General features: G+C 52.9%; 1 protein-coding gene across 3 annotated transcripts in view; it reads right to left on the bottom strand.

The window, feature by feature from the left end:
• Positions 1-9,920: 9,920 nt before the first annotated feature.
• Positions 9,921-26,259, bottom strand: part of RAPGEF1 (Rap guanine nucleotide exchange factor 1) — a 138,531-nt gene continuing 122,192 nt past the window's right edge. For all 3 annotated transcript variants that reach the window (XM_060013914.1, XM_060013915.1, XM_060013916.1), the window contains 12 exons: positions 25,807-25,915; positions 24,177-24,252; positions 21,240-21,324; positions 19,276-19,368; positions 18,214-18,399; positions 17,348-17,432; positions 17,115-17,209; positions 15,611-15,689; positions 15,423-15,524; positions 14,159-14,256; positions 12,920-13,048; positions 9,921-12,500 (listed from right to left, as the gene is read on the bottom strand). In XM_060013914.1, coding sequence (XP_059869897.1) covers positions 12,350-12,500; positions 12,920-13,048; positions 14,159-14,256; positions 15,423-15,524; positions 15,611-15,689; positions 17,115-17,209; positions 17,348-17,432; positions 18,214-18,399; positions 19,276-19,368; positions 21,240-21,324; positions 24,177-24,252; positions 25,807-25,915 — 1,288 coding nt within the window. In that variant the 3' untranslated portion in view covers positions 9,921-12,349. The remainder of the gene's footprint in view (positions 12,501-12,919; positions 13,049-14,158; positions 14,257-15,422; positions 15,525-15,610; positions 15,690-17,114; positions 17,210-17,347; positions 17,433-18,213; positions 18,400-19,275; positions 19,369-21,239; positions 21,325-24,176; positions 24,253-25,806; positions 25,916-26,259) is intronic.

Here is a 26,259-nt window from a genome sequence, read left to right as displayed (position 1 = left end):
GATTTTGGTATCCAGAGCGGGTCTTGGGACCAATCCCCTATGGATACTGAGGGACCCACTGTATTTCTTTTTAATTATCCTACTTGGGATTCATAAGGCTTCTTGAATTTAGGGCTTGATGTCTTTCAGTCAAGGACCAATCAGAAGGCATAAACTGGAGTAATTTGAACAGAGAAAGATTAATATAAAGAATTATTAACTGTGAGAGAAAAGCGACCATGAAGGTGTAGAGGGAATGCTAAAGTTACCCAAGGGTGAAGGTGAATGCCCGAGGAAAGCAAAACTCAGGAGGGCCCAAGTCCCTATGCTGGGATTCAGAGCTCGTTGGAGAAGGTGTGGTTACTTACAGTCCACTAGGGGTGCTGAGAAACACACTGGGTCACCCAGGCCAGAGCTGGTTCAGAGCTGGGTGAGCCGAGGCTGGCAGGTGGGCATGCGTGCAGGGTGGCACAAGGCCTGGGGGCCACAGTGAGAGGATGAGCAGGTCAGGCTGGGCTGCAGGCTTGCCGAGAGACAGCAAGATGCGGGTAGAGGGTGTGGCTGGGGCAGAATGCGCTGGATGCCTCCCGACACGTTCCTCTAGTAGCCCTGCGGTCAGAGTGAGAAGAAAACAGCGGTCTCCACACCTGGAGCCGGCGCCTGCTGCAGGACCCCTCCAGGGACAAAACCCTGTGCTCCCTGCACACGGGAAACGCTCACTTTAGAGCACCAGATAAACGGGAGACGTGGACATGAGGAATGAGAAACTGGTAACTGGCATGATCGGTTTTGGAAACTTCTTTAAAAACAGCTTTATTGAGGTGTGATCTACATATCATTTTGAGTATAACATGAAATTTGGTACCTTTATAAAGTTGTGTACCTATCGCCATGAACCAGTTTTTAAACAATTCCATCGCCCCAAAGGATCCCTCGTGCCGCCTGCAGTCTTTCCACTCACAGGCAACCACCAGTCTGCTCTCCGTCTCTAGATTTGCCTTTTCTGTACATTTCATTTCAACAGAAGCAGGAAGTACACAGTCTTTTGTGTCTGGCATCCTTCACACCCACGTTTTTGAGGTTCATCCACGTTGTGTGTCAGTTCCTTCGTCTTCAGTGCTAAATGGTGTTCCGTTGTATGGAAGTATGTTTTGTTCATCCTTTGACCAGTTGGTGGACATCTGGATTATTTCCACTTTGGGGCTATTGTGGAATAATAACTGCTATGAACATTGCTTCTACTGTGTTTTTTCCTTTTCTGTTGGTGCTCCAGTGGGACTTCTCATCCTGTCTCTTCCTGCCCTGTGTTTTGTCCATACTTTTCTCTCTTCATGCTTCATTACACATCTAGCTCCTAATCTATCTCCAGTTCACTAATTCTGTTTTTTTAAAGATTTATTATTTATTTATTTTTGGCTGCATCGGGTCTTAGTTGAGGCATGCGGAATCTTCGTTGGCACACAGGCTCTTCATTGTGGAGCACGGGTGTCTCTCTAGTTGTGGTGCACGTGTTTTCCCTCTCTGGCTGTGGCGCGTGGGCTCTGGAGTTTTGGGCACGTGGGCTCTAGTTGAGGCGCGCAAGCTCAGTAGTTATGGCGTGTGGGCTTAGTTGCCCCGCGGCACGTGGGATCTTAGTTCCCCGACCAGGGATCAAACCCGCGTCCCTTGCATTGCAAGGCGGATTCTTTACCACTGGACCACCAGGGAAGTCCCGATTTTGTTAAACATTCACTGAGTTCCTTATATCAGTTAATGCATTTTTTGGTTCTAGAATTTCCATTTTGCCTCTATCTTACATCCAATTACTTGCTGAAATTCTCAGTCCTGTCTTACACCTAGACAGAGTATGTGCTGCGCTTTCAGCCCCTGCAGGTCTGATTATGTCCATTGTTTCTGGTCTTCTTCTGTTCATGCTTCTTCGTTCCCTTTGTGTTCCTGGTTAATTTTTGTTGTATGTGAAAAATTAAATACATTGAGGCCTAGGATGATGTCAGCCTCCTCCAGGGAGGCTTTGCGTTTGCTTCTGGCAGGTGCCTGGGCGCTAGGAATCCAGACTGAAGCTGGTTTGGTACAGGGCTGTGAGGGCTGGTATACTCGTAGTCACACAGCTGCAAGGTTATCTCCTTTGGGGTCTCAAAATATGAATTCTGGACTTTTTTTTTTTTTTAAATCTCCCTTTTCTCAGAAGTGCTGCTGAGCTTCTCAGACACCTCTTCTGGAATTGGCAGGAATGTGACCCCAAATGTCAGGCTTCCTCCCTGGATTTCTGTCTCCTCCTGAATCCTGGCCCAGTAATTCTTCCTTCACCTGCTAGCTCTCTGATGAATGCAGGCAGGGATTTAAAAATACTTGGTGTAGCTTTCCTAGCAGGATGGCTGGTCTGAATTACCTAGTGTGCCATTCCCAGAAGTGGAAAATTCCTTCTTAAACGTTTTTAGAATAAACTTGTCAAGAACCGTATAAAATCCTGTTGGGATTTTCTTTGGAATAGTTTTGAAATATATACATTAATATGGGGGGATAATTGACATCTTTAAGAAACTTAATCTTCCTACCCATGAATATGTGTATCTCTCAACTATTAAGGTCTTTATTATTTTAAAATGAAACCTTATTTTTTCATTTAAAAATATATAATTTTATTGAGGCATAATTGACATATAGTGTTAGTTTCAGGTGTACAGTGTAACGATTGATGTTTATATATTTTGCGAAATGATCACCACAGTAAACCCAGCTAACATCCATCATCACACAGTTACAAAAGTTTTTTTCTTGCGATGACAACTTTTAATATCTACCCTACGAGCAACTCTCAAATACGCAGTACAGTATTACTAGCCATAGTGACTGTGCTGCATATGACACCCCCGTGACTTACTGTACAACTGAGAATCTATACCTCTTGACGCCCTTCACCCGTTTCGCCCACCTCTCCTACCTCAGGCAACCACCAGTCTGTTCTCTATACCTGTGAACTAGGTCCTATTTTTTTTTTGCTCCAGATTCCACATGTAAGTGAGACCGTATGGTATTTGTCTTTCTTTGGCTTATTTCACTTAGCATAATGCCCTCAAGATCATCTTTGCTGTTGCAAACGGCAAAATTTCATTTTTTCTGGCTGAGTAATATTCTATTGTGTATATATACACCACACCTTTATCCATTCATCCGTTGGTGGACTCTTAGGTTGCTTCCATGGCTTAGCTATAGTAAATAATGCTGCCATGAACCTTGGGGTGTATATAGCTTTTTCTGTTTGTTGTTATAGAAAGATAAAAATGTATCTGCTTTCATAACCCCTCCTACACCCACATATAGCTTTTTAAAATTTAATTTAATTTTTAAATTAATTTTTATTGGAGTATGGTTGCTTTACAATGTTGTGTTAGCCTCCACTGCACAACAAAGTGAATCAGCCATACACACACAGATATCCCCTCCCTTCTGGACTTCCCTCCCATTTAGGTCACCACAGTGCCTTAGGTAGAGTTCCCTGTGCTCTGCAGTATGTTCCCATCAGTTGTCTATTTCATTCATAGTATCAATAATGTATATGTGTCAATCCCAGTCTCCCGGTTCCTCCCACCCCACCCCACCCCTTTCCCCCTTGGTATCCGTACATTTGTTCTCGACGTCTGTGTCTCTGTCTCTGCTTTGCAACTAAGATCATCTGTACCATTTTTCTCGATTCCACATATACGTGTTATTATACGATATTTGCTTTTCTCTTTGACTTACTTCACTCTGTATGACACTCTCTAGGTCCATCCACGTCTCTACAAATGACCCAATTTCATCCCTTGTTATGGCTGAGTAATATTCCATTGTATATACGTACCACATCTTTATCCATTCCTCTGTCGATGAACATTTAGGTTGCTTCCATGTCCTGGCTATTGTAAATAGTGCTGCTATGAACATTGGGTTGCATGTGCTTTTTTGAATTATGGTTTTCTCTGGGTATATATGCCCAGTAGTGGGATTGCTGGGTCATATAGTAGTTCTATTTTTAGTTTTTTAAGGAACCTCCAGACTGTTCCATAGTGGCTGTATCAATTTACATTCCCACCAGCAGTGTATGAGGGTTCCCTTTTCTCTGGCATTTACCGTTTGTAGATTTTTTGGTGATGGCCATTCTGACTGGTGCAAGGTGATACCTCATCGTAGTTTTGATTTGCATTTCTCTAATAATTAGTGATGTTGAGCATCTTTTCATATGTTTGTTGGCAATCTGTATGTCTTCTTTGGGGAAATGTCTATTTAGGTCTTCTGCCCAGTTTTTGATTTGCTTGGTTGTTTTTTTGATATTGAGCTGTATGAGCTGCTTGTATATTTTGGAGATTAACCCTGTCAGTTGCTTCATTTGCAAATATTTTCTCCCATTCTGAGGGTTGTCTTTTCGTCTTGTTTATGGTTTCCTTTGCTGTGCAAAAGCTTTTAAGTTTAACTGGGTCCCACTTGTTTAAATTTTCATTACTCTAGGAGATGGGCCAAAAAAGATGTTGCTGTGATTTACGTCAGAGTGTTCTATGTTTTCCTATAAGAGTTTTATAGTGTCTGGGCTTACATTTAGGTCTTTAATACATTCTGAGTTTATTTTCGTGTATGGTGTTAGGGAGTGTTCTAATTTCATTCTTTTACACGTAGCGTCCAGTTTTCCCAGCACCACTCACATATGGCTTTTTAAGTTTGTGTTTTTGTTTTCTTCAGATAAATATCTAGAAGTAGAATTGACGGTTCATACAGTAGTCCTATTTTTAATTTTTTCAGGAACCTCCATACTGTTTTCCATAGTAGCCGCACCAATTTACATTCCCACCAACAGTGCACAAGGATTCCCTTTTTTCCACCTCCTCACCAATCCTTGTTATTTCTTTTCATTTTGATGATGGCCATTCTAACAGGTGTGGGGTGATATCTCATTGTGGTTTTGATTTGCATTTCCCTGATGATGAGTGATGTTAAGCATCTTTTCATGTAGCTGTTGGCCATCTGTATGTCTTCATTAGAAAAATGTTCAGATATCCTGCCCATTTTCGAAAAGTATTTTTTTTTGCTACTGAGTTGTATGAGTTTTTTCATGTATTTTGGATATCAACCCCTTATTAGCTATATGATTTGCAGATATTTTCTCCCATTTGATAGGTTGTCAATTCATTTTGTTGATGGTTTCTTTTGTGCACAGAAACTTGACTTTGTTGTAGTCCCATCTTGTATTGTTTTGCTTTTGTTGCCTTTGCTTTTGGCTTCAAATCTAAAAAATCATTGTCAAGACTGATGTCAAAGAGCTTACTGCCTGTGTTTTCTTTCGGGAGTTTTATGGTTTCAGGTCTTACATGCAAGTCTTTAGTCCATGTTGAGTCAATTTTTGGGTATGGTGTAAGATAGTGGTTTTCCCAACACCATTTATTGAAGAGACTGTCCTTTCCCCATTGTGTATTCTTGGCTCCTTTGCCATAAATTGACGATATATGTGTCGATCTACTTCTGGGCTCTTTCTTCTGTTCCGTTGATCTATGTGTCTGTTTTTATGTGAATACCATACTGTTTTGATTACTATAGCTTTGTAATATAGTTTGATACCAGGGAGCATGATGGCTCCAGCTTTGTTCTTCTCTCTCAAGATTGCTTTGGCTATTCAAGGTCTTTTGTGGTTCCACACAAATCTTAGGATTATTTCTCCTATTTCTGTGAAAAATGCCATTGGAATTTTGATAGGAATTGCATTGAATCTGTAGATTGCTTTGGGGTAGTATGGACATTTTAACAACGTTAGCTCTTCCAATCCATGAGCACAGAATATCTTTCCATTTATTTGTCTTCTTCAATTTCTTTCACTAATGTCTTAAAATTTTTAGTGTATGGGTCATTCACCTCCTTGGTTAAATTTATTCCTAGGTATTCTCTTCTTTTTGATGCAATTTTAAATTGTATATTATAAATGAGATGGTTTTCTTTCTTTTTAAATTCATTAATTTCTTTTGGCTGCGTTGGGTCTTCGTTGCTGCGTGTGGGCTTTCTCTAGCTGCGGCGAGTGGGGGCTACTCTTCATTGTGGTGCGTGGGCTTCTCATTGTGGTGGTTTCTCTTGTTGCAGAGCACAGGCTCTAGGCACACGGGCTTCAGTAGTTGTGGCTTGCGGACTCTATAGAGTAGTTGTGGTGCACGGGCTTAGCTGCTCCACGGCATGTGGGATCTTCCAGGACCAGGGATCGAACCCATGTCCCCTGCATTGGCAGGTGGATTCTTAACCACTGCGCCACCAGGGAAGTCCCTTAATTTTTTTTTTTTTTTTTTTTTGTGGTGCGTGGGCCTCTCACTGTGGTGGCCTCTCCCATTGCAGAGCACAGGCTCCGGACGTGCAGGCTCAGTGGCCATGGCTCACGGGCCCAGCTGCTCCGCGGCATGTGGGATCCTCCTGGACCGGGGCACGAATCCGTGTCCCCTGCATCGGCAGGCGGACTCTCAACCACTGCGCCACCAGGGAAGCCCCCCTTAATTTCTTATAATTCACTATTAGTGTATAGATACATAACATTTTTGTACATCGATTTTGCATTCTGCAACTTCACTGAATTTGTCTATTCTAATAGTTTTTGATGGAGTCAAGTGTTGTCTATATATAATATCATGTCATCTGCAAACAGTTTTATATCTTCCTTTTCAATTTGAATGCCTTTTGTTTCTTTTTCTTGCCTAACTGCTCTGGCTAGGATTTCTAATACTTATGTTGAATAAAAGTCGTGACGGGGGCATCCTTGTCCTGGTCTTTTTTTTTTTTGGCTGCGCTGTGTGGCTTGCGGGATCTTAGTTCCCCGACCAAGGATTAAACCCCCGCCACAGCAGTGAAAGCACTGAGTCCCAACCACTGGACTGCCAGGGAATTTATTTTTTTATTTCTTTATTTTTTTTTTCCGGTGTCTGTCTTGTTCTGATCTCTAAGGAAAAGCTTTCAGCTTTTCACCACTATGGTTAGCTGTGGGCTTGTCATATATGACTTTTATTATGTTGAGGTATGTTCCCTCTATACCCATTTTGCTGTGAGATTTTTATCATACATGATGTTGAATTTTATCAAATGCTTTTACAATATCTATTGAGATGGTCTTTTGGTATTTATCCTTCATTTTGTTAATGTGGTGTATCACATTGATTTGTAGATGTTGACCCATCCTTACATCTCTGGAGTAGATCCAACTTGCTAATGATGTGTGATCCTTTTATTGTATTGTTGAATTTTGTTTGCTAGTATTTTTTGTTGAGGATTTTTGCATCTACGTTCCTCAGGGATATTGGCCTGTAGTTTTCTTTTCTTGTGGCATTCTCATCTGTTTCTGGTGACAGGGTAATGCTGGCCTTGTTTTTTTAAAAAAAAAAAAAAGTGTTTGGAAGTGTTCCCTCCTCTTCTAGTTTTTGGAAGAGTTTGAGAAGAACTGATATTACTTCTTCTTTGAATGTTTGGTAGAATTCACCAGTGAGGTCATCTGGTCCCAGACTTTTGTTTGTTGAGAGGTTTTTGATTACTGATTCAATCTCCTTACTAGTAATCCATCTGTTCAGATTTATTTCATGATTCAGTGTTGGTAAGTTGTATGCATCTAGGTATTTATCTGTGTCTTCTAGGTTTTTATCTGTGTCTTCTAGGTTGTCAAATTTGTTGACATATAATTGTTCCCAGAAGTTTCTTAGGAGCCTTTGTATTTCTGTGGTATCAGTTTTAATAGCTCCTCTTTCATTTCTGATTTTGAGTACTCTTTTTTTCTTGGTGAGTTTAGCTAAAGGTTTGTCCATTTTATCTTTTCAAAGAACCAGCTCTTTCATTGATCTTTTCTGTTGTCTTTTTAGTCTGTATTTTGTTTATTTCCACTCTAATCCTTTATTTCCTTCCTTCTGCTAACTTTGGGTTTCATTTGTTCTAGTTCCTTGAAATTTAGAGTGTTTATTTGAGCTTTTTGCTTCTTGATTTAGGTGTTTATTATTATGAATTTCCCTTTTAGAACTGCTCTTGCTGCATCTGGTAAGTTCTGATATGTTGTATTTCCATTTTCATTTTTCTTAATGTATTTTTTATTTTCTTCTTTGACCTATTAGTTGCTCAGTAGTATACTGTTTAATCTCCATGTATTTTTGGATTTTCCCATTTTCTTGTAATTTCTATACTTTCATACCATTGTGACTGGCTAAGATGCTTGATATAATTTCAACCTTCGTACATTTACAACAACCTGTGGTCTAACATGTTACTTGTGCTGGAGCATGTTCCGTGTGCTCTTAGAAGAGTGTACCCTGTTGCTTTTGGATGGAATGCTCTGTATGTATCTTTAAGTCCGTCTGGTCTAATGTGTTTAAGGCCAACGTTTGCTTATTGATTTTCTGTCTGGATGATCTATCCATTGATGTAAGTGGGGTATTAAAGTTCCCTACTATTACTGTATTTCTGTGTATTCTCCCTTTAGGTCTGTTACTATTTGCTTCGTATATTTAGGTTGCTCGCATTTGGGTGTGTAAATATTTACGTGTTATTTCCTCTTGCCGGATCACCCTTTTTCCTATAAGGTCTTATACATCTCTTATTGGGTTTATTCCTAGTACCTTAAGAATTGTGATGTTAGTATAAACTGGATATTTGAAGAATTATGTTTTCTAGTAGTTCGTTGTTAACTGTCGTGATTTTCTTACTAATCTCTTTTCTTGTTGCATTGGCTAGTATCTCCAGTACGACAGTGAAAGACAAGGTGACAGTGGGATCCTTACCTTGTTCTATTTTAAAGGAACTTCTTTAAATATTTCATCATTAAGTATAACATTTGCATGAGATTTTTAGAAAGTAACATTTATTAGATTAAGGAAGTTTTTGATTTCTACTTACCTAAGACTGTTATTTTTTAAATAAAAATTATGAATGGGGGTTTTAATTTTTTAACAGTGGTCTTTCTGACTACTGAGGTGATTATATGGTGTTCTTCCTTTAATCTGTTAATGTATTTTATTCAGGAGAGGCTAGGCCATGTTGTGAAAACTTACAAACCCTGAAATCTCAGCAGCTTATTAGTAAGTGCAAATTCATTTTTCATTCGTGTAAAGCCCAGTATGGAACAGTGGGAGTAGTCCCTGACTGGGCTCCCTCCAGTTAGGGCTCTGCCATCTCAACACCTGGAATCTAAGTATGCCATGGTGGAGAAAGTACACATGGAGGTGGCACACCTGTTCTCAGTTCCCCAGGAAGGAAAGGCGTACCAGATGGGAATGCGCAAATAAGGGTCTAAGAAAAGGGACCAAGTACTATCATCACTGCATCCTTGCATCTGCGGATGTGCCCAATGGGGAGTCTTGAGTTTTACGTTATCACTGGTTTGGGGTTGCTAAGATTATAATTTTTGCATCAGTAATTTTGCCTATAATTTTCCTTCTTGTCCTTGTCTGGATTTGGTGTCAAGGTTGTATTCCACTCATAAAACAAGTTGAGAAGTGTTTCCCTTCTTCTGTTCTCAGGGGCATTCGTCTAAGACTGAAGCTACCTGTTTAGCATAAATTACCTGTTAAGCCTGTCTGGACCTGATGTTTGTGAGTGGATTTCAAATCCAACTTAATTTCTTGAATGTTAAGTACCTCTTCTTTGTAGTACTTATTATGGTTGCAGTATTTCACTTGTATCATTTTTCAGTTAAGAGGATTCAGTGAGGTAGAGCTGCCTGCAAAGTGCTTGGTACTCAATATATGCTAAGTAATAATAGTGGCGATAGCTCACCAGATACTGTTCCAGGTATAACTTGCTGAGCCTTCACAGACTGTATAAGGTAGAGCTGTCCTTACCCCCACTTCCAGATGGAGAAACTGGGGAACAGAGAAGGGACCACAGAGGGGGGGGACAAAAGACCCCCCCCCACCACCTGCCAGGCGCCCAGCCCACAAGGAGGTCACAGAAAGGAGACAGCTCAGTTGTCACTTTGACACACGCGGCATGTGGTACACAGGTGGCCGCGGCTTTCATCTGTGTTTATTTTCCTTTCGTATAAAAGTTACAGGTTTGAAATGTCTGCAGGAAGATGCCACCATCAGCCAGGTTAGTTGGGGATATATTACAATGTAACAACACTGGGGAGGCGCGGGGCCGTGGGAGGGAGGCGCTGCTCAGAATCGGGCTTTAATTCAGCCCTGGCGCGTGCCTGCCCTTGCCCTGATCCACCCACACCTGCAGGTGAGAACTGCCTCTGCAGAGAACGAATCCTCCCGAGGGTGTCTTTGTTGTAAAGACAGATTCGTACAGCTGATCTGGCCCCTGAGACAGACAAACCACAGCCAGGCTGGCAACTCCCAGAGCCAGAATGTGTCTCCATGAGGTCAAGGTAGGGAAGCCTGTCAGCCAATAAGTTAAAACACACATTGCACCTGCTGCCCTCATGCAGGGTCACCTGGCCACGCCGGCCCCTTGTCCACCTGCGCTGCCTGCCCAGTGCCTCGGCTCAGAGCCAGGGCTCCTGGCAAGGAGGGGAGGTGTGGGTGTAGGGTCTGTTCTGAATTGAGGGACGGTGAAGCCCCCGAGCCCCGTCCAGCTCGCGGCTGGGACGCTGAGCCTGAAGCGGAAGCGCGGCGTCGACAGCTGCCCGCCTATGGAGGGAGGCCCCAGGGAACCGCAGTCCACACAGCCCGTGGGCCCTGAGCACACAGCAGCTGCGCAAAGCAGCAGCAGAGCAGGGCCAGGCCAGGAGGAAGACGGGAAGGAGGGAAAGACTGAAATGAGAGGACTTAAAAAAGCGGGAACAAACTAAAACCCAACCCCACACACAATATTGTTCATAACCAGCGACTCTATACACACACTCTTTAAATAATAAAGTGACGCGTTCCGCCCGCTGCCGCAGGATCGCTGCCTGAGGGGTCGTAACTGACATTTCACAGATTCCTCCCCTCTGTGCACAGGACAGACAGCTTCTTGATAAAAGCTGTTCAAAGGCCCATGAAGGACTCAAAGTGACGGGGCTGTTCCTTTAAACAGTTAACAGATGTTGCTTTCTACTTCTGTTCTGTTTAAGCCCGGGCTGAGCCTGGTGTTCGCCTGCCCGAGTCCCAAACCCAGGAGCAGGGAGCTCTCAATTATGTAAAACGAACAAAACAGGAGGCGGGCGGCCTGGGGGCAGCCTGCCCGCAGGCCCACGTCGGGCTGGCACGGAGGCCAGGGGGTGTGGAGAGCCCCTGCAGACCTCCCCTCAGCTCGTCCACCTCAGCAGCGGGGCTGGCTCTGGAGAGCGAGGCTGGAAAGAGCACCTGCTTCTGAAGCCGCTGCGCCTCACTGCCGGCCAGCAGGTGAGCCATGGCCGTCAACCCCAGGGGGCGCCTCTGCGCCAGGCCCCTGCCTCTCAGGGACACCCTGTCCTTCCCACGGGAGAGCCGGTCAGGCTGGCAGAAGGTCTGATGAGCAAAGAGGGGCCCCTTTGGGCCCACCAGGCTCAGCGCCAGGGAGGAGGGGAGCCCGCAGGGCGGGACGGATGGGAGGAGTTTAAGGCACACGGCAAGCGACAGAGGAGGGGGCTGCCGGCCCTCCCCCCAACAGAAATGCCCCTCCCCTCTCTCTGGGTTAACTCACCAAGAGCTACTGGCCCCAACTCAGAGAAAGTGTGTTTCTTGGATGGTCAAGTCCTTCCTTTCCAGCTGCTGCTGCCCAGCTCCCACGGTGCCAGAGGATGGCTAGGGCCGGTGGGACGGGGCGGAGGAAGTGAAGGGGCGAAAACACGATGGCCACGGCTGCTGCTCGTGACCCAGCAAGGGCGGGCCAGGACCGCGACGGGAGCACCAGCCCCAGGGCTGCTGAAAGGCCACCTGCTGTCCCTTCTGGGCCAGGTGAGACGCTCACACCATCCTCCACTTAAAAAGTAGGACATGGAAAGTGAAAGGAGTCTTTCCCGGGTCTCCTCTACTTTCTGCCCACCCAACTGAAGGCTACGGGGAGAGCAGCCCCCGCCCCGAGGGTCCTTGGGCCTCTACTCATCTGTCATTTCAGGAGATTCAGAAGACTCCCACCATTCCCGGGCTGCTGCTGAAGTCCCTGTGCTGCTCCCAGGCTTGGGGGGAGGGGGAGAGAGGGAGAGCAGAAGACAGAGCAAAAGCAGAAACCCAAACCCCAACCCCCAGTTCACAAATCAGCAGTGAGACCGCCCGCTGGCCCCCCCGGGCCGGGGGTCTGCTCCTGCGGGGGAGGGGCAGGAAGCTGCTGCGGCTCCGGACGCCTGCCCGGCACAGCAGCGGCCTGGATGGGCCCGGTGGCTCTGAGGCCAGGACATGCGCCGCCGCCACGTAACAGGTCCAAAGTCCCTTCCGGCCTCGGAGCGGCGCTCTGAGCCTCGCGTTCTCCTCGCTTGCGGCACCCGCTCCTAGGTCTTCTCTTCCCGGTCTGTTTTCCTCCGTGTTATGTTCCTGGGTTTGATTTTCAGAGAGAGTTCCCATAGCGCCTCCTCCGCCAGGTGGTCACTGAAGTCGTTGAAGAAGTTTATGATGTCATCGTTTCTCCGGATGTCATAATGCCTGGTGGAGGGAGGAGGGTGGCCGGTGAGAGCCAGTGTGGGCCAAACAGCCCCAAGACCCCTGGGAGGTGCCACGTGTGCCGCCTCAGCAGACTCACGGGGCAGGGGCGTCCACGTGTGACGCTGGCGCTCAGAGCGTGAGCTGCACCCTAGAGCTGTGCTCTGCTCTGTGCAAGGGCTCCCGGAGCAGCACCCTGTAGCCAGGCTCCCCTCCGCAGGAGGTCCCAGGGAGACCCCACTGCCCCGGAGTCAGGAGGGCCAGGGCTCGCCAGCCTCCCCCCACGGGATCGCGCAGGACAAGCTGGCGGCCAGCTCTGGGTGCAGGCCCTGTGCCACGCTGGAAGGAGCAGCTGTTGGATCCCCGTGGGCCTCTGCGCAGTGCGCGCTGCCCGCCCGGTCCCTCAGGGCGGCAGCACTCACGCCTGCTGGAAGCACCGCATGCTGTCCAGGATGTTGAACTGTTGCCACCGTTTGGAAAAATTCACCTTCCCGTCAATGTAGTCCGGGTTTCCCAGGTGAACGAAGGTGAGGTCCTGCAGGATGAGCCCCCTGGGAGGACGGAGAAGCAGGTTAGACTCTGGAGGGTGGCCTGGCAGGTAATCGGTTGCTGGGCGAGCCGGAGCCCGAGCCGCTGCCAAACCCGCAGGCGCGTCTGCGGGGAGGGGCGGCGCGAATTCGACTCAGGTTCTGGTCTCCGGAAAGCGGGCTCAGGCCCACCTGCTACGGAGCCTCTCCAACAGCCGTCCCAGCCCAGCAGAGCGGTACAGGTAACAGATGAGCAGGAAAGAATGACACCACCCCGAACTTGAGTGGCGGGGTGGGGGTCACATGCTGTCATCAAACAGGGTGCGCAGCCCCGCGGTGAGTGGGGGCGCTTCTTGCACAGGGATAGCCCAGCCCGAGGGGCACAGCCACGCCCACCCAAGCAGCCCGGCTGGGGAGGGCTGTCGCGCTTGGCCAGAGCAGGAAGGCTAGGAATCACGGCAGGGCCGGTGGCTGCAAGAGGTACACTTCGGAGCGTGGAGGCCAGGGGCATGCCGCCGCACACTCAGCCTGGGACAGCGCTGAGTCTCCTGTCCCTCTTGGAGATTCCCACCGTCCACTAGCATATTAAGGGGTCTGGTGAGTCCCGCACAAAGAAAACTGTTTAGCTTCAAGGTTTTCTGCTATTTCCCAAGCTTACGTGACATGGGATTCTTTTTGGTGAGATACCTATTTAGCCCGTGGCCCACACTTGGGGAAACGCTCCCTGAGCTGCCTCACGCCAAGTACTCTCAGGGTTCCTGGGGTGACAGGAGGGCCCTCCGGTGGCTGTGATGTGCAGCTAAGCTTGGGGACAGCTGGACTATAGCACGCTGCTGCTGGTGGGGGAAGAGAGATGCTACACGGCTGTCCACACGTGCGCCTAAACAAGCCCGCTGGCAGATGAGGGAAGAGAGGAGGCGTGGGAGGGCCGGGCGGTGGGGAAGACTGAACCATTTTCCCTGGGCCCCTCTTTCATCTAAGTTGTTTAACAAGGAGCACGTTTTACTTTTAAAGTTCAAACAGAAGCACAAACGTCTGGGTTGGAAGCCCTTAAGCGAGGGCTTCTCTGTGGGGGCCCACTGTATCTTCCCCAGAGCACACGGGGGGCAAACCCAGTTGGGAGGCTGTACTCACAGGTATGGGATGCACGGCGGCTCCACCTCCGAGAGGGCGGCCCGGTAGGCGCGGAAGGAGGATGAGCTGTCAATCAGCGTGCAGTACTCCGCCAGGCCCTGGCAGGAGGGACGCACAGTCCGTGAGCACGGTGCCAACGCTGGGGCACCGAGCCCCGGCCCCTCCCCCCACCAACCCAGAGCCAGACCCCGCCCTGCCCCAGGCACAGGCAGGCCTTCCGCGGTGCTGACAAAGAACCGCGTCTCTGAGCAGCCAGCGCCCCATGTGGTGGACCTCAGGCTGGGCTCCTGCTTGGCTGTGCTCAGCGCTGCAGCCCGCCTGAACCTCAAAAGCACACACTGGACCATGTCGCTCCCGGCCCGGAGCCTGCCTTCATGCCTCACCGCACTCAAGGCAGAGTCCACTAGGGATGGCGGTGAGCTCGCTGCTCCTGCACGCAGCGTGGGTGGGGTTTTGCCTGTCCTGCCCCTTTGCCTGTTGTGTGCCTCTCGCCTTGATGTGTCACCTCTTCCAGGAAGCCTTCCCTGCCTCCTCAGGGCCTGTTACGTGTTCCTGGAGCAGCTGGTGTGAATGTCCCATTTCTCCATACACCACTGTCTCGTAACTGTCCCTTTATGTTGCCCCACGAGACGACCCCCAGGTAGCCCTGGCGACACTCAACCCTGTGGGCTTTGTCTCTCTTCCAGGAACAGCACCCACACAAAGATAAGGGTCCAGTTCCTTGCCAGGCCCCCCAAGACCCCTGTGATGCAGAGCCATTCTCCCCAGTGATGTGGCCACACTGGCCTCTGTCCCCTCTGATGGGAATTCCCCTCCCTTCCCAGGAAGCTCCTATTCGGGTCATGGTGTGATCGACACCTCCTTAGGGCGCCTCCCTGACCCCCAGGCTGGCCCAGACGCCTCGTTCACATGCTTGCTCAGCACCCCATCCCCATCCTTCTCCCTGTAGTACCTGCCCTGAGGAGCTCCACCTAATAACGGGTCTAGCCTGTTCACAGTACCTCCCAATGCCTAGTGCGGCCCGCACCCAAAGGAGCCCCTCTAGAAGCCCGGGTCGAGGGCAGGAAGCAGAAGGTGAAGCTGGGACCCAGGCACGGTTCTGCGGTACAGGCAGCAGGATGTGACGTGACGTGACAACCCTGGCACTCACTAACACCAAGCCCCGCAGGGCCCAGTGACTGGAGATTAGAGACAGGAAACTAGGGCAGGGCGGGGCAGAGCTCGTCCCACAGCTGCCCTCCCGGCTGCCCTCCCAGCCGCCCACCTCTGAGGTCTGCTTCTGCCACTCCAGCCTGCGGATAGGGGCTGAGTCCAGCGCTGAGAGGATGGCCAGGTAGGAGTTGAAGTTGTTCAGCTTCCGTAAGTGCTGCAGAGAGAGGGTGGGGGCAGGGATGGGCGGGCAGGCAGGCAGGGGCTCCTGTGGCGGGCTCTGGGGAGGGTGCCCACAGTTACCTTCATGATCTTGATGAACTTCAAGAGCAGCCGTTCCCTGTCTTGGGCCTTTTCCTGTAACATGATGATTGACCGAACCCTGCACGGACCAAGGGGAGAAAGAGACAGTTGAGCTGACCCGTCTCTCTTCAGGCCTCTGGTGGCAATGGGACGGGGGCACCTGTACCAGCTGGCCAGGAGCCCATGCCTAGGGAGTGCCCCGGGCTCACGAGGCACCAGGTGTACCCCCGTCTCTGCTCTGAAGGAGCTCATGGCACCCCAGGGATAGGTGAGAGGCCACAGAGAGATCCAGTGGCTGGGACCTCTGACTGTGCGGATGGACGCTCTCCCGGTGAGCGCTGACCGTGAGCACCACGGCGGCTGGAAACGCTCAGCGAGTGTGGCCTCAGGACTAGCTCGGAGACGAGTGGGCGTGTGGGCTAAGAGGCCACCTTGCTGGCCATGAGGGAGGGCACCTCTCAGAAACTTAGCAACCAAAGCCAAAGGCCAGCCTTGCACGAGGACCTCACGGTGGCCTCGACCCCCTGTGCTTTCACAGGGGCCACCGCCCGTCACCCAGAGAACGTGCCCCTCTTCTGACCCATTAAAGGGCACCGGCACCGAGTCCACCTTGAGCACCGGGGCTCTGAAGGGGCTCCACCCACATCTCCTCCTAGGCAGGCCCCAGGGGGTGTGTCTGGAGCCCCCAGCGCCCAGCAAGGGGCGGGGCTGGAGGCCATGCTCAGGGCTGCACAGCTTGTCTGCCCTGGAAACCACCTCGTCCTCTGCTGGGCTGCTACGCTAAGCACGTGCTGCTGACGAGTGAAACGCTTCCTGTGGTGCAGGGAGACGCAGGGCAAGTGGGAGAGGACCCAACTCTCCAAACAGCAATCCTTAGAGCACTTACAAATCAGACGTTTCCCTGGTGGTGGGGACGGATTGTGTGTGTGTCCGGGGGTCAGTATGAGACTGCCACTGGCCGCCACACCCAACCATCCTCTACTGAGGCCGAGAGGCTGTGGACACCCTTGAGTCGCGTCTTTAAGAGTCAACAGTTCTGCTGTATGTTACAACATAAATGCACTTCTGGGCTTCACTCTGCTTTAAGAATTGAAGGCTAAATAAAAGTATTAACACAGCCACTCCTTTGCTCTACCTCACAGAGTCAGTGTGAGGACCAGTCCTGAGGCCACCTGGCAGTGGGAAGACTGGCAACGACCAGTGCAGGGTGGCAAGTTTAACACCCGCTCCTCTGCCGCCATCGATAGCAGGCATTGCTAATAAATCCTGGCTGAGTCCTCCTCAACCCGCCCCCCCGCCCCAGGTGGCCCCTTCCAACATGCAAGACACGCCCTGTCCTGTCCCTGCCCTTGTCCTGTCTCTGGTTCACAACGAATGCCCACAGGGCCCCAGAAGGAGCTGGGAGGAATGAAAGGGCACCCCTTTGTCCTTGCCATGGGCGCTCTCTGCGAAGGACACACAAGGCACCCATCCAGAAGTGCTCTGCACTGAGGCCCCTTCTTACCAGTAGGACATGTTGTTGAAGTGCTCCGTGAACTGGGTCAAGTTGGGGCTCTTCTCCTCGTTCTGCTCTTTTGCCCAAAGCAAAACCTCAGGAATCTGAAAAAGCAGGTAGACTGGATAGAGCCTCGGCCCGCTGGCTCTGCTGTGACGCAGTGGCTTCTCTCACTCGGGGACAAGCAGCTGCACTCACCAGGGCCGGGCACAGCCCTCCCCCAGCCCCACGCGTGGCCATACCTCTATCTTATAAAAGAGCTCGGCATCCAGCAGTGTCAGCTGCTCAGCTATCTCATGACTGTGAAAGTCATGCAAGGTCCCGGGCCTGGAAGACAGAGGCACGAGATGAGTGGTCATTGGACGGGACAGGGGGGGCTGGGTGGGGGCTGCACTTCAGGCCTCAGAGCTGAGGGAACACGACTTGCTTCACCGCAGCACGGCGGCCACGCAGCGGGTCGGGGGCGGGTCAGGACCGGACTGCACTCGTCTCCCTGGGACCACGGGGCCTGCCTTCCCCCCTGCCTCCGCCCGGCAGGCTCGGTGGCTCCACTCGCGAGCTCAGCTCCTGAGAACGCACAGCCTGACCCCCCTTCAGGGCCCAGTGGGAACAAAGATGGTGCCACGTGAATGGAGCTGAGACACCAACAAAGAGGTGATAAATCAACAAACCTCCGTGGCCCCGGGAGAGGGCCAGTGGAGCCTCTACACAGGTTCTCAGGAACCGTCAGGATGGCACAGGGGGTGGCAAGAATTAAGTTGCCACGTTAGCGCCGGAAAGAGAATTAAGTGCTGACCACAGCCTGAAAGGCATTCCTGTCCCCTGTCCTGGTAAGCCCCTACACGCCCTGCTGCCCCACTTCCTACTAAAACGGTGATCAGTCAGTCATACAACGTAACCCTGGAGAAGAGGCACAGCCCCGGGGGAACCCCTGGGCTGTCCCTGAGGCACCTCGTCGCAGGGCCCGGGCAGAACCGGGAGGTGAGGTTGTGAGGCGGGGGGCGGGGAGGGGGGCACTGAAGGAAGTGGAATGGAGAGACGGCTGCCGGTACGGCTCTCGCCAGAGGCAGGGCCTGGAGAAGCCCAGGATGGACGGCGGGTGGCGCACCTGGCTGCTACGCCCCTGGCCGCCAGGGGCTGGTCGGAGTTGGCACACCTGAGCAGCTTCTTCTGGTCCACCTTGTCCAGGATGTTCTTCCGGAGCACACGGGCCAGACTGAGCTCTCCGTTGCACACCAGGCGAAAGACCAGCTCCATCAGCAGCTTCAAGATCTCTTCCGTCAACTCCACTAGGCTAAAGGGCCAAGGGCCATGCGGTGAGGGGCAGGGATGCGAGCATAAGAAGAGGGCTGGTGCCACGGGGTCTAGAACCCCCTCAAGACACCTGAGACACCCACCAGCAGAGCTGGGAAACCTCTCGTGGGAAGAGAGCCAGAGAAGGTCTTGGGATGGCTGTCTGCATCCTAGAGTGCCGGGAGTGGTCCCATTGCCATTCTCTCAGCAGATGGTCACTGGCACTGGATAAGCACCAGGGACCGCGCTGCGGCCTGGGCGATGGAGACAAATCCTGCCCCAGGGGAGCTCCTGATCCCACGGGGGTGATGAATCACCATGAGGTCTGGGCTCCACAGACAGCCCCAGAACGCCCCTGCACAGTATTCTCCACACGCAGTGTTTCACAGCCCCACCCCGTAATCACTAAGGCCACCGCCCAGCAGAAGGTAAACACCTTGAGGGCGGGGCCTGGGTGGCTTCCTTACCCAGGGCTCTCTAGACCTAGGAAAGGGACCTTGTGCTTTGTGTTTGTTCAATGACTGGAAATGGCAAATGCCACTCAGGGGACCGTGGAAAGATGAGGAGGGCAGCCAAGGTCTAAGCCACGTGCCAGAGGGATGGCCCCCACAAGGAAATCAGGGCTGGGCCGGGCCGGGCCAGGGTGGGTCTGAGGGGACAAGCCATTCTCCCCAGGGGTCGTGTTAAAGCGCGCAGGAGTGAGCCCTGTCCGGGGCCTTGGGCAGGGCTCTGTGGGCACAGAGCCCAGGAGATGCAGGTGAAATGTGATGGGAGGCCCAGATCTCTGCGGGGAAGCCTGTACCCCGGCGGGGACCCCAAGATGCCCGCGGCCTGCTGGGCCCCTCCGCCCTTCATCCCCCGGGGTGGAAGGACTCACCAGAGCTCGTCCACCACCCGTACCAGCACGAAGAACGTGTTCTTGCTGACGCGCTTCTTGAATGTGTCGGCAAAAGGAGAGAACTTCTCGTACGTGGGCGCAGGTTAAAGAAACCACCACCCTCACGGGTAGGGACGGGGAACAGTGCGGGAGGGCCGCCCTGCCCCAGCCCCCCTTCCCTGAGCGAACCCTGGGAACGAGGGCACGGGGAGGGCAGAGGACCTGTGCGGGGTGGCGGAACTGCAAAGTGAGGTTCAGCCCAGACCTGACCCCGTTCTCGACCACCAACCTCTCCTGCCTGCAGAACCTCCTCCTCCCTGCACTCCCAGGCCTGCCTCTCTGCTGGGATCAACCCAAGGTTCCTGTGACCGCTGAAACGCTGAAGGCTGCATCGCCGAGCTCAGGCAGAGAAAGGTGGTCAGAAAGCACTTGCCCTAAAATCCCCGGGTCCCTGGGGAAGGCGCACAGCCCCCCAGAGAGGTCTCCCTCCGCTCCCGTCACGAGTTCCCATCACCCTTCCACAGCTTCAGAGGCTGCCTGCGCATCTGCCCTTCAAACACCTGGCTACTTCCTCCCTGAGGCCGTGGCTGCCCTCGTGTTCATCAAGTCTCCAGACACTTCTATGGCTCCATACCGCCTGCTCTCAGGAAGGAGCCATGCACCAGGGACAGCGCCGAGGGCCGGCAGCACACAGCACCCACCAGCCAGCTGCGCCCAGGATCTCGATGCTGCAACACGTCCGTTAACATGCCTGAAGCACCAAGCAGGGCAGATGCTGAGACGCCGAGTCAGAGAGGCCTGGGGGGCACTCTCCCTCCAAGCTGCCATGCGCGTCACTTAACCTCGCTGAACTTCAGTTTCCTTAATTACACGGTAGGAAATAACATCATGGCGCCACATAACAAATGGTAGTGATGTGTGTAGGAAATGGTATAGTGGAGAGAGATTACCCATGCAATCGCTCAGCATCATAACCGACACCAGGCCGTTCTCAACAAGTGTGAGTTACTATCATTCGCTGAGCCAGAGGCCTGTGAGGCACTGAAGGTGTGAGGCGGGAGGGAACGAAGTCTGCACGTGGGGGCCGTCCAGTTCTGAGGGACCAGGGCCCCAAGGGGGGGCAGGGGAGAGAGGAGGACAGGAGGCAGAGGAGGCGCGGGCACACGGGAGGGAGTGGGAGAGCGTGGGAGAGCTGGGAGGGCTCAGGACTTCTGCCCCAAGGGACAGCGGCTGTCCAGCAGATGGCAGTCATGGGCTGTGACGAGGGAGGACGCTGAGGGGCGGGGACCCTGGGCTGCAACAGTAGCTCCTTAGCCTTGGCAGGATGGGCAGGTTTGGACCCGAGAAAGAGGCAATGAAAGTGCATCCCTCCAGGCCTCGGGATCTTCCTTGGCCACTACTGTGGGGAGTCGTATCTGAAAGGGTGAGCCAGATGTGGTCGAGGGGCAGGAGGCGACTGTGCTCCACTGCTGGGTCTGCCATCTGGGGGAGTGGCCGTGCCTGCCCCTGAGGTGGTTCTCTGGAGTCCTGATTCCCTCAAACCCTGCACACTTCGTACCCATCACCCCTAATGCCCTGGGGCTCAGCTCCGCAAAGCCGCAGGTGCCAGTGACCTGGGTCTCCGCAGGGGCCCGCACACTCCCACCCTCTCAGTGTGCGCCAGTTCTTTCTGATTCTTTCTCAGAATCACCCAGTGATCACAACTGCCATTAGGCAGCACCCTATGTTCCAGGCACTTCATATAACATCACTCAGCCCTTTTACAGGCGAGGAGTGAGGCTCAAAGAAGCCTTGCCTGAGGTCCCAAAGCTGGGCCATGGCAGAGCGGGGCTGAGCACCTCCATCACTCCCACCCGCAGCTCCCTGCGCGAGGGCTGTGTGGGCACGAAGGCCCCTCTCCCGGCTCCAGGAGGCTCTGTGCAGTGAGAGGTGTGGCGCCAGGGCTGAGGCACAGGCAAGGATATCTGTACTGCAGCTTCTTGATGAGCTCCTCAGGGGTGATGAAGGTCCTGTAGGTGGTCAAGAAGGCCTCGCAGTACAACACCAGATCTGGAGGGAAGAGCAGTTGATTAGTGAGGCCTGCCACTGGCGCAGGGCACAGACAGGCAGCACACCTGCTGCAAGTACATGCCACCTCTGATTACACAGAGAGCTTCTTGTTTGCGTGAAGACGATGATGCAAAGAGTCTTAATCATCATGGGCACAGAGAATACAATTCAAACTCATCATCAGGACTCTGAAGCGAGTCACAGGTAACACTTTAGGTGGAGAAGCCCAGGAACAAAAACCTTGGGAATCTCCACATGGCGAGAGACCTAAGCGAAGGCCGAAGGGGCTCAGCCTCACGCTGCTGGACCCTCAGGTGTGCGGGCTCTGGTGTCGGGGGGGGGGCAAGGCCCACTGGGAGGAGGCCAGCCTGGAAGTCAAGTGGGATTAGGGCTGGCAGCTCCCACCCAACGCCTCTCCTTCCCTTTGCAGGGGCTGGTTCTAGCCAGGGATTCCCAACCTTTCCACATTCACAACAGACCCGTTTATTCATGGCTATGACACACCCTCCCAACCACACAGTCTCCGGAAAAAGGGGGGGGCATGTTTTAAATGCAGGTCCCTCCTGGAGACAAATGACCTGGCCAGGCTTGTGAACTTCAGAGTTATTCTGTGCTGGAGCTGAGGTTCGAGTCCTGATTCGGCTCCAAAGTCTGTGGCCCTCACCGTGAAGCTGGGCACATGCACACACATTACTTAAGTATTCTTTTCTGGACACAGACCACCTTCCCCTGTCTTCTCTCATTCCTCCCACGACTCATCGGGTGGAGGAACCTCAAGGACCCCACTTCTCCGGCTGGGCAGCCCCGCCCTGCAGAGCCCAGCTCCTGTCCCCCGCCCCTGCCGCTCACACCCTGGACAACGAGAGGAGAAGAAACACCTGCGCGTGCACCTGGGGTGTGCTTGGGTGATCTGGCTGGCGGTGCGGTGCCGTGAGGGAAGCTTACGGACTGGAGGTGCAGCAGGGGGCCAGTGGTGCTGGGCTCAGGCTCCTTCCTGGACCCCAAGCCCACCTAGCTCACTGTCAAATTTGGGCTTCTGTTCAAAGAGGGGCAAGGAAGCAGAGATGGGTCCAGGGGAGGGCAAGGCCCACTGGAAGAAGGGGTCCAAGGCTGCACCCCCTGAGCCATGGGGTCTCCCAGCCACTGGTGTGGTCTCTGGTCTGCAGGAAGCCACCTGCCCAAGGAGCTTGCTGTGTGGCCCAGGGCCTCTGCCTCAACCGCCCATCCCAGGGACAAATGACTGCAGCCTCAACATCTTTCCACTGATAAAACCGAGCGGAAGCCCCAGCGGGCAGCAGAGCCTCCTCTCCCAGGCATGGTCGGCACCGACTGGAAGGTCCTCGGGTTGCCCTGCCTGCAGGGCTCCCTCTGGCCTGGGCCGCAGCCGGCTGCACCTGGCAGGTCAGCAGTTTACTGCTCAGGGCTGAGGACTGGGGCCAGCTCCCACTTCAGCCTTTCACTACTGGACAAAAATGAGAGCTGTTTCTCATGCCAGGCTGAGGCTGGAGCTCTGACCTGTCCGGCACGGAGGAGGGTTTACTGAAGAAGGCAGAGCACGGGCTGTTCCTGGGGATGTAAACAGATACTCCCCGAGCACTTCCTATGTGCCAACTCGCTCAGTCTTCACACCCACTGGGCACTTTGAACCTCTTCACAACGTTGAGTCAGCTGAGGCCGAGAAGGGACGTGCCCAGCAGCGGCCCAGCCTGAGAACGCACAGCCAGGATTCAAACTCAGTGTCCAGGACCGCACTCTGCCTGGATCAGAAGAAACCCGGAGGGCAAAAGCGTGGCTGTGGTGAGTTTGCGGGAACCACTTCTTCTTTTTCTCTAATTTTCAAATTTTCAGCAATGCAAACAATTATTTTTGTACTACTTTCATAATTTAAAAATTCCCAGAATCATCTGTGTAACATACTTCGGGAAATCTGCTGTAAAAACATAGGGACCAGGTTGTTTACAGAAATGAAATTGGTGGGTTACGGTCTCATGACCGGGGTGTTTTAATTCCTACACACCTTACTTTACCATTGCTGTTCCATCATCTTTTTAATAATTTAAAAAATGTAAAAAGGAAGTGTGTGTGGGGAGAGGCCAGGCCCAGCTGTGGGGCGTGTGCACTGCAGGCCCCTCCCACCTGACCAAGGTCACGGCACCGGCCTTACAGCCCCTCCTTTTCCTCCTCCTTCCAGAACACAACTTGGAAAGACAGCTCCTCTGCTAGCAGAGTCCACCCAACAGAAAACAGGCCCTGCTTTTCCAGCCCTCTCGAAGGATCAGGACGTGAAGGGGTGTCTCTGCGCTGAGAGTGGGGAACCCCGTCCTGTGCAGGTAACGCTGCTGGAAGACTGGATGCTCCTGACAGGACCTTTGCCCCAGGAAGCTCCCAGAGGAGGAGTAAAGGCAACCCAATCCAGTGGTCTGGAATAATATAATGGGCAAAATATCGGGAAAAGCGGAAGAAGCTACCCGCACACCAACGTAATTTCAGCACTATCGTTGAACATGTCGCCACTCAAGGTACCGTCTGTGGAGCACCTACCAGGTGCCGGGCTCTGCACCTGAAACTTGCCCCTTGATGATCCTGGGGTCCTCACTACCCTGCCACCACCAGAGGACACGCTCTGAGGGGGTTGGGAAGCGGAGGGTCTGGCTCTGAATGCAGGTCACCTGTCCCCCACGTCGGCACTCCCTACGGTGACCCAGCAGCACCAGGACTGCTGTTCTGACCCGCTCAGGGCTGGAGGAGAGGAGAGGGCAGGGCAGTGGAGCCGAGCAACGTCTCGGTTCAGCGGGACCAGCCCCCTCCGGGGAGCTTGGGCACAGAGGCTGCCGCGGCCAGCGCTGCCGTACCTTTCCTGTCCGTCTCAGTAGCATGGACCAGCAGGATGTCACCAGATCCTCCCCGGACGTCTGGTCCGTCGTCGCCCTGCAAAACCACAGCAAAGGAGGGCGTGGAGCAGAACGCAGCCGTAAGAAAGTCCGCTTAGGGAGTCACAAGCAGGGATGAGATGACAAAGACACGGTGTTGCAGAGACGCCAGGTCCTCTCGGCCCTGCCCTGCCCTCCCTCACTCCGGGAGCAGCGTGGCCGGGCTGCAGAGGCCAGGTGCGCCCATCCAGCCCGCCCACCGCGTGGCACAGCGCTCTGAGGACATCACTGGCTCAGGGGGGCATGGCTCCAGTCAGTCTTTCCCTGTTCACTGACCCACGGCTCAGGGCGGAAGAGGGGATGGAGGGAGCCGACGGGGAGGCAGGCAGGACTGGCACTGGCCCTTCCCAGGATGGTGGTGGAGGCGGCAGACCACTTCCAGGTATGCGCACGTCCGCAAAGCTGCAGCAAGCTGCCCTAAATCTACATCTGCTCCCTCAGGTGGGGGGAACCACTTGTCACGTCACACGTTCCTCCAGGGAGCCCTCCTTAGAGGAGTGAAAAGTGCCACAAAGATGCTCAATATATCCAATGTTGCTTACACTGACCGTGGCCTGCCAGTTAAGGGAAAAGTCTTGTTTTCACATGAGCAAACTGAGGCCTTAACCCATAAACCTGGCCTGCTGCCACTGGCCCCATACGCTGTAATTCCGAAGGAGACCACGCCCCGCGAGAGCTTCCTCGTGTCTCTAGCTCTTGGAGATGCATCTGCCTCTCCAAAGCTTCAAGGTTTTTACGCTGGAAGTGTCTTGGATTTCCAGCTAAGACGGGGCAGCTCCGCCCAGGATCTGATTTTTCAGAAGAAATTTCTGGCAAGAGTCATGAAACATCAGCCAGCCCTGCCTTCCCGGTTCCTCTCTGCTGCAGCCTAGCCACGTGTGTGTGTAGAGTACGGCCGCCTCCTCGGCGAGGGTCAAGGCTACCGCTGGGAGCCATTCCTCTGTGTCCCCGGAACCGCTCGGCAGCAGGGGGCGGGAGGCCCTCTCAGGTCAGCTCCTCTTACTGTGCCGGGTTCGGGCACCGCGCTTACCCATGAGGCTCTCCTGACAAGACATGGGATGGAGGCAGCCTCGGTGGCCAGGCCTGGAATTTCTTAATTAGCTGTGCTTCCCATGCTGACACTACACTGGGGTCATTCTGTCATTAACAACATAAAAATATCTTGCACTAGCGAGGGCTTACCACACACGGGCTCCGTGCTGAGCACCCTCGTGGATTTCGTTCTCACAACACCCTCCAGAGTCCTGCCATCTGGGGCTTAGAGAGGACATGTCACTTGCCCAAGATCGCTCTCCAGAGGTGTCAGAGAAGGGGACGGCACACTTCCTCCTGGAAGTCACCCATGTGCCCAGGGTCTTAGAGCACCCACGGTGGCCCAGGCATGGGGCCAGGACGAGCGGGATGCCAGAGCCCGCCGCCCAGGAGGGCCACCTGGGGGGGTGAGCACTCGGCTTGGGCCTTTCTGTTTGGGACACCCCCAGGTTCCCTGCTCAAAGCCCCCTACCCTCTTTCTGGGCCAGACCCTGCACACGAAGGCCTGTGAGGAGCCCACCTCTTGCTTGAGCGTCAGCCTTGCCATTATCTCATTGTGGTCAATGAGGGACAGCTCGTCCACTTCCTCCTCCGACTGAGCCTCTGGAGCATCTGGTGACTTTGGGGCCCTGGAGAGAGAAATGGTTTGTGTTGTGTCAACAGACCCTGAGCTCCACGGCTCCCGGGGGCCAAGGTAGCGTGGCCCCGTGCGCGGGGTCTTGTGGTACAGCCGCTCCCCTGAATGAGTCCTCCCCGGACTGCGGCTCCAGCGAGAAGCCCAGACCCGCTTCCCACCCCTCCACAGGGGGCCCGGCAGGTAGACAAGAGGCCGGGATGCAGACTGGGTTTCTAGCTCTGCTCCTGATAAGCTGTGTGACCTGGGGACAGTCCCTGCTCTCTCCGGACACTCCCTCAGTAAGTGGAAGGGATTAAGCACGCAGAGCAAGAAGGCTCCCCTGAGCAATTTGAAAAA

This window comes from Delphinus delphis, chromosome 6 (assembly GCF_949987515.2).
Source record: "Delphinus delphis chromosome 6, mDelDel1.2, whole genome shotgun sequence".
NCBI classification, from domain to species: domain Eukaryota; kingdom Metazoa; phylum Chordata; class Mammalia; order Artiodactyla; family Delphinidae; genus Delphinus; species Delphinus delphis.
Note: the sequence above shows the minus strand (reverse complement) of the source record. Positions and strands in the feature narration are given on the sequence as shown.